Genomic DNA, 8,468 nt, shown 5'->3' with positions numbered 1-8,468 from the left:
ATTTTTTTTTTTTTTTTTTTTGGTTCCACAGAGAATATTTATTAGCTACTGGGTCTTTAAAAAAATTTGTCAATAAATATTGGTGTTTTTGAGATGTACTTCAAATGAGTTAGGAATAATATCCATCATTAATTTATATTGTGTTCTTTCTTGAAACTTTAAGTATCAATTGGGTTGAGGTCAGAGTTTGAAAACATGTTTAGCAAAGCATCTGGTTTCCAAATAACATAGGCCCATCTTGTTTCTTCTTCTTTTTTTTTTTTGCGTTTTCCTCTTTTACATGTTTTCTTGGATAATGTCTTCTTCACACTTTTCCTACATTCTTCTCTTTTTTTTCAGTTCCTCCCAAGACTATCTTCTATCTGAATTCTGTAGTTTCTTCCAGTTGCAAACATCCCCTTCCGGGTATGTTTTCTAGTCAAGAATGCTTCTCTCTTGGCTGTTTTGTTAATCTGGTCCTTGGTTCCTCTGTCTACTTTGGAGCAGTTTTATCTTCTTAGTCTGCCTTTTTATTGCTCAAATAGTTTCCTGTGTCACATACATGCCCGTTAACTGATTTGTTATCACTGGTCTTCAATTCTGGCCCCATTTTGGCTTGGAGTAATAGTTGGCAATATTGCCAGAACCATCTGTGTGTTACTTAGATGTCATTTTGTTGGAAGAAATTATTAGACGTGATTTTATTGTTTTATTTTCTTTTGTATTTAAACCCATGAAATACAGCTGAATAATTTTAATAGTTATATGCAATTTGGTTAATAACCATTTAGTTGTCCATTACTATATAATAAATACCTCAAAAACTTAGCATCTTAGAACAATAATCATTTGTTATTTTGTGTGGTTTCTTATGGTCAAGAACTGGGGAGTGGTGGTTCTGGCTCTGGATCTCACCAGGTTGTGGTCAAGGTATTGGCCAGATCTGTAGTCATCTCAAGGCCTCACTGGGGCTGGAGATTCTGCTTCCAAGTTTGCCTAACTGCTTGTTGGTAGCTCTTAATTCCTTGCTGATGTTTGGCTAGAGACTTTATTTCCTTTCACTTTGACTTTTCTATAGGACTGCTTATAACATGTTAGTTTGTTCATCCCAGAGTGAGAGGTCTGAGAGAGCAAATAAATGGGAGAGTGCTTAAGCAGAAACCTCAGTTTTTAATAATGGCTTGGAAGTGATATACTGTCCCTTTTCATATTCACTTGGTCACACAGACTAATCCTGACCCTGTGTGGGAGTATTTAAGGAGGTGGGTATCATTGGTGGCCTTCTTGATATCTGATGACTATAGTCTTCCGCCTGGCCCACAGTAATTCATGTTCTCCTACATGCAGAAGAGTTAGTACCACAAGTGTCATCTAATTTCAGCAGCTGCTCAAAAATCCAAAGTATCATCATCTGAGTATAGCTCCTGAAGTTCAGTTTACTCTGGCCTGAGAGACTCAACAGCCAAGTTATCTGACATACAATAGTGGGACAGGTGAAGGATAGCTACTATAGCCATTCCTCTTCAAAAGGGGAAAAAATAGAAGAGCCAAAGTCTCTAGTCTATGGTAATTCTGAAATCAAATGGCAAATGTTCAATGTTCTTGATTAGGTCTCAGGACTTGGGATAATTCTCTCCATGACTCTGTGCTCTTGGCTCTTGGTTCTACCCATTGATTCCCAGAAAGCATTTGCTTCACAGCTGATTAATTTTCTCAGTCTACATCCTCTAATAGAATTTTGAGGGTCAAATACTTGTATTTTGTGTCATGTATGCCTCTTTCAGTTTAAGCTGGCAATGTTTCTGTTTGTACATTTCTTCTAAAAACTTTATGGATCTTTAGTGAATTTTCCTGGCTTCCATTTCATTAGTCAGAAGCTTTACCATCTGCAAATCTCTGTACTTTGGACTTTGCTTCATACAATGTTCTTAATTAAGATCTATTGTGTGATTAATTGGATTTCTGAGGCACACCCTTAATTTCTTTAAAGCACCTTTTGTTTGAATGAATTGTGCCTTTGATTTTTCTAACTCTTTAAAATTTTTCAGTCATGCTCTTAATTCTATCTTATGCCTTAGGTTTGCTCTTTGCTTAGAAATTTTTAAATCTTTTTTTTCTTTTTTCACACTGGGTATTAAATCCAGGGGCATTCTGTTGCTGAACTACATCCTCAGCCCTTTTTATTTTGTATTTTGAAATAGGGTCACATTAAGTTGCCCTGGCTGGCCTCAAATTTGTGATCATCTTTCCTCAGCCTCCCAAGTTGCTGGGATTATGGGCAGGTGCCTCTGCACTTGGCAGAAGATATTTCTTAATTGTAGCATTGTTTTACATCTGAGAGGTTGAACTTTTTTGGTGCGGGGGGTGGGTACTAAGGATTGCACTCAGGATACTTTACCGCTGAGCTACATGTCTAGCCGTTTTTAAAATAATTTTTAAAAATTTTGAGACAAGATGTCTGTTTTAGTCACCGTTGTGTCACTGTGACCAAAATACTCTACAAGGATAACTTAGAGGAGGAAATGTCTATTTTGGTTCATGATTTCAGCGGTTCAGTCCATATGTTGACTGCATTGCTCTAGGCCTGAGGTGAAGCGAGCATCATGGTGGAAGGTTGTGGCAGAGCAGCTCAGGACATGGCACTAGGAAGCAGAGGGAGAGCTCTGCTCACCAAAGACAAAAATACAAAGCCTAAAGACATGCCCCTAGTGACCTACTTCCTCCAGCCACACCCTACCTGCCTATAGTTATCATTCGGTTAATCCAAAGGTAAAGCTTTTATAATTTAATCATTCCAACTTTGAAAATTCTTGCATTTTCTAACAAGTTAGCTTTTGGGGGACAAAAGCTAAACTCTAACGATGTCTAACATGCAACCCTCCTGCCCCAGCCTCCCAAGTAGCCGGGATCATAGGCGTGCACCACTGTGCCCAGCTGAGGCTGAGCATTTTAAAAATCATCAACATCCTGACTCTGTTTTGTTTAACATTCCTTCCTTTAGTTTATCCCTTCTCTCACATGAGCAGCAAAAAAAAAAAAAATATCAGACTGCACTTTGAGCACTCATTGAAAATCTTAAGTCACTTAGTAAATGGTCTACATTAATTGCAGGCTGGTGTTTTTAAGCTTTATGCTTCTACATAACAAGATTTCCCTTCTTCTGCTTTCTAGTAGCACTCTCTTTTGCATCCTCACCTGCCTTTTGATCAGTAGCATCTTGAAGGCCCTTAGGTTTTCATTACAGTACTCAAAGCCTGCTGTCTGGTTCCAAAGCCCTCCAGAGTTTGGTTTTTGTTAACAGCAGCACTGCACCTCTAGGGAGGTGTGTGTTACTGGTCTATTGGTACATAATAATTTACGCCAGCACTGTGAGTGTGAGACAGTGTACCATTATTACCTCACACAGTTTCTGAGAAGCAAGAATCAGAGTGGCTTAGCTGGGTGCTTCTGGCTGTGAATCTCACCAGGTTGCAGTCACGCTGTCAAATGGAGCTGCATTCTTCTCAAGGTTTAGCAGAACCAGAGAATCTGCTTCCATGCTCACTTACATTGCATCTGACCTAAGTTCACACAGGGGCTTGATACTAGGAGGCTGAATCATCGGGTGCCATCTTGGGGGCTGGTTACCTCTCTTACTACCTACACTAGTTAATGAGGCCTTTTTTCCCTAAAACCAGAGATTTGGGAGTCATCCTGGACATCCTGGCTGTTCCACCTGCCTTCAGTCAACCATTAAGCCTTACACATTTTGCCTCATTAACATTTCTCATGTTCATTCCTTCTCCTTCATACTCATGCTGCTGGGAAGACTCCCTGCTACAATCATCCTCTACCCTTCCACCTGTTTTTAAAATGCAGATCGAGGGCTGGGGATGTACCTCAGTGGTAGGATGCTTGCCCAGCGTCTGAGAGACTCAGAGTTCCGTCCTCACTGGAGAAAGAAAACAAAAGCAGATCCAATTATGTTTTTACCCAGCTAAAAACTCCTTCATTGTAATGCCATTGCTTGTAGGTAGGACAGGGGGCAAATCTCGTGGTATGTCATGAATTACACTCTTTCTCCTTTTTCTATTTCTTCTTCTTTAAATATCAGTTCACATTTAATAGTTAAACATCATTAATTTCCAGTATACAAAGTAACTAGCCATTAAGCAAATATAAAAATGTTACAGGTAAGATGTTAAGAAGATGCATACAAGACTTTTTTTAAAAAGCCATAGTTAAAAAGTAGTGGTTAACTGTCCACATGTTCTCTAGAAAGAAGTATTATCCAAATTCTTGCATATTAAGATGCATTTTTGGTTATCCTTTCAGACACACCCATCCATTCCCCAATTTTCCTGTAAATCCATTCATTAATAGACATATTATATTGAGTGCATATTTTCAACATAGACTGTTTTTGGTTTGCCGATTAGAGCTGAACAAAGTAGACTGGGTTCCCACTGACTTGGAGCTTATGGCTTCATTATTTAAACATAACCCTGCACACATTTACAACACCTGACACCTGCCTATAGTGCAGACTTTCAGAGGTGAAATGCTGGATTTAAGCCATAGATTCAGGTCTTTATAAATGTGTCTTAGATACTAATAACAGAATTAGACTGCTAGCAGTATCACAGATTTTGTTGCTTTGGGACAAAATGTCCTGAAAGAACTATAACTCTGATTTTTTAAAATTTAATTTTTTACACAAATGGAGCCCAGTGTTTCATTTCTCTCATTGTACATAATGTCTATCTTATTCCAACATCTTCCCCCACTACACATACACCCTCTCATCCCCTCTCTCTCCTCTGGCCAATCCTAAATTCCTCCATTCTTTCCTTTCCCCTCCACCCCCATTATGGATCAGCATTCATCAAAGAAAACATTTGGCCTTTGTTTTTTTGGGATCAGTTTACTTCGTTTAGCATGATATTCTCCAACTCCATCCATTTACCTGCAAATGCCATAATTTCATTCTTCTTTAAGGCTGAGTAATATTCCATTGTGTATATATACCACAATTTCTTTATACATTCATCTATAAGGGGCATCTGGATTGGTTCCACAGTTTAGCTATTGTGAATTGAGCTGCTATAAACATTGATATGACTGCATCACTGTAGTACATCACTGTAGTACACTGTAGATTTTCCTTTGGGTGTAGACTGAGGAGTAGGAGAGCTGGGTCAAATGCTGGTTCCATTCCAAGTTTTCTAAGGAATCCCCATACTGCTTTCCATAGTGACTGCACCAATTTGTAGTCCCACCAGCAATGAATCAGTGTTTCTTTTTTCCCACATCCTTGCCAGCACTCATTGTTGCTTGAATTCTTTTTTCTTTTCTTTTTGACTTGTAGGTGGACATAATATCTTTATTTCAGTTTTATGTGGTGCTGAGGATCCAACCCAGTGCCTCACATGTGTAGGGAAGCTCTCTACCACTGAGCCACAACCCCAGTCCCTTGAATTCTTGATAATTGCCATTCTAACTGGAATGAGATGAAATCTTAGGGTAGTTTTGATTTGCATTTCTCTAATTGCTGGAGATGTTGAACATTTTTTCATATATTTGTTGATCGATTGTAATCTTCTGTGAAGTGTCTTCCCAGTTCCTTAGCCCATTTTTTGTTTGGGTTCTTTATTTCTTTGGTGTTAAGTTTTTTTTTTTTTTTTAGTTCTTTATATATCCTGGAGATTAGTGCTGTATCAGATGTGTGTGTGGTAAAGATTTTCTCCATTTTCATTGGCTCTCTCTTCACATTATTGTTTCTTTTGCTGTAAAGAAGCTTTTTAGTTTGAATCCATCTCACTTATTGATGCTTGATTTACTTCTTGTGCTTTAGGAGTCTTGTTTAGGAAGTTAGGTCTTAGGCTGACATGATGAAGATTTTGCCTACTTTTTCTTCTGTTAGGAGAAGATTCTCTGGACTAATTCCTAGGTCCTTGATCCACTGTGAGTTGAGTTTTGTGCATGGTGGAGATAGAAGTTTAATTTCATTTTGCTGCATATGGATTTCCAGTTCTCCCAGCACCATTTGTTGAAGAGTCTCTTTTTTCTAATGTATGTTTTTGACACCTCTGTAACTCTGATTTTAAAACAGAAAATTAGGTCAGGTACAGAAACTTCTTTTGAGAAGCTCAGGGAATGAAAAATATTTGTTTTTTATAATACACAATAAAACTGCCGTGGCACCTGTACCTTCCATAAATATACTGTAGAAAATAACTCTGAACACATGAACGTGTTCTCCACTTATCTGGTTTCTTTTGGAAATTCTCATTGTCTTTTCTTCTTTAGTTCCCCTGGTTTCCTGGTTTTTGTTCTCAGAACTTTTGTTACTTCTTTGCTATCTGTGCTGGCTTCCTTCTATTCTCAGTGTTCTGGAAACATGGCCCTGACCCAGAGGGAGTGACAGCACAGTGAAGGGACATTGACCTTTCTTTTTCTTTCTCGTTTTGCTTGAAGAAGCAAAACAAAAGTCTTTATGTTAGTAGAAAGACATTGTTTATTTTTAGCAAGTTATTGGTGGTGGAAATTTTGGGAAAGATTTGGCTTCTTTAGATGAGTATCCACTTTCTTAGTCACCTTACTTCTTTAGCCAAATCAAACACGTGGGTGATTTTTAACTTTTTCAGTTCTTTAGGTCTCTCTAGTTCTTCTGCTTTGATCAGCAGTTTACCTGATCCCATTTCTTCAGTCTCCTCTGCCGTCTTAACTGTACAGGGCAGTTCTAATTTTGGTCTGGTGTCATTGAGGAAGCTGGCCCAGAGCTCATCCTCCTTTTTTCATGCATATGCTGACCCAGTACACTTTTGATTTCTTCGCTAGACTAAAAAGTAGTGAAGTATTTATCTTTGTAGCTCTGCATTTAAGTACCTGCCATATAGTAGTTGCTCAATAAATATTTATTAAGTTGAAGTTCAGTGTCTGGATTAGATTAATCTTTTTTTTCACCTCCTGATGCTGGCAATTGAATTTAGGGCATGGCACATGCTAAGAATACACTCTTCCACTGAGCTTTACATCTGTTCCATAGTCAGGAATCTTAAGACAGCTTTTCACTAGAACGTACTGGTAGATAGTTTGTTTTCCATTTTTTTGTTTGTTTTTTGGGACCAGGGATTGAGCTCAGGGGCACTTGACCACTGAGCCACATCCTCAGCCCTGTTTTGTATTTTATTTAGAGACAGGGTCTCACTGAGTTGTTTAGTGCCTCACTTCTTGCTGAGGCTGGCTTTGGACACACAATCCTCCTGTCTCAGTCTCCCGAGCCACTGGGATTACAGTTGTGTGACACTGTGCCCAGCTTGTGTTCAGTTTTTGATCATGTGAAAACTCTGAAAATGCTGTATTAGGTATCAAAGAAAGTGGAATAAGGAAGGAAAATATTAGTGTAGACACACTGTGTTTCAGGATATATGCCCACTCCATTATCTGCCTGATGTCATTTAAATCTTTGTAACAGTTCCATGTTAAAAATAACTGTAAAAGGTCACTTTATGGATGAGATATTGGTAAAGTTTATAATAGGTGCCAGGAATATTTATAAAAGATACAAAGCTCCCACAGCTAATAAGTGGGATAATCAGAATTCTAAACCCTGATTGGCTTGGCTGTGAAGTCAAGTGTCTGATGGCCTCAGAGAATTTTAAAGGATAACTGGGCTTATGTGATGTTCTATTGTGTAGGATTGGTGGCTTGGAGCCTACCTTATATTTGATCTCTATTTAGTAGGTTGTTGTTTTTTTCCTTGTATCTTTGTAAACTTCCCAACACTGGTAATCTAATCCTGTACCTGAGCAATTAGTCCTACAATAGTTTTTTTTTTTTAAGCAAAACTTTTGATTGTTGTTGAATGATGATGTCTGATGTTTGATATTTAGTATGCTGAGTGTAAAAGGTAGTTATTAATAAGAAAATACAATTCATAGACAATTTTTATTGTGCTGAACAAATTAAAATTAATGGTCTCTTTTTTTCTTCTCAGCTGACGAAGAATTTGATGAACTATGTTTTGAATTTGGTCTGGAACTTGATGAAATTGTATGTATTAGATACTTATTTTTCAGATATTCTGATATGAGCTCATTTTTCTGAGGTTGCTTATCTTTGTTACCTTATAGTTAGACTATGATGATTCATCTGTGGACTGTGGTGTTTTTGATGTTCAGAGAAAATTTCTTTGCCTCTCTAGTTCTCATATTTTAGACTCTGTTCAATTGTGAAGTAAGGAGTTTAGATTATATCATCTTGATACATCCCTCTTGCTCTCAAATTTAACTCAGTCTTCACATATGGTCTTTTTAAAAAAATGAATTAATTAATTTTGTTTGTGCAGAATTTATCATATTGCCTAGCACAAAGTTACGTATGATCTTTTGATAAAATAAGATACTGAAAATTGACATCATTATCCAAAGTACATGTATGAAGACATGAATCTGGTGCCAACCTACTTTATATACAAATAGAGATATGAAAAATTGTGGTATATATGT

The 8,468-nt window shown here is 37.6% G+C and overlaps 1 protein-coding gene across 1 annotated transcript in view; it reads left to right on the top strand.

Annotated features, from left to right (window-relative positions):
• Farsb (phenylalanyl-tRNA synthetase subunit beta) overlaps positions 1-8,468 on the top strand; it is a 71,871-nt gene that overhangs the window by 1,869 nt on the left and 61,534 nt on the right. Inside the window, exon 2 of the mRNA XM_015481453.2 lies at positions 7,958-8,013. Within this exon, the coding sequence (XP_015336939.1) occupies positions 7,958-8,013 (56 nt within the window). The remainder of the gene's footprint in view (positions 1-7,957; positions 8,014-8,468) is intronic.

Source organism: Marmota marmota, unplaced genomic scaffold, assembly GCF_001458135.2.
Source record: "Marmota marmota marmota unplaced genomic scaffold, marMar, whole genome shotgun sequence".
Classification (NCBI taxonomy): domain Eukaryota; kingdom Metazoa; phylum Chordata; class Mammalia; order Rodentia; family Sciuridae; genus Marmota; species Marmota marmota.
Note: the sequence above shows the minus strand (reverse complement) of the source record. Positions and strands in the feature narration are given on the sequence as shown.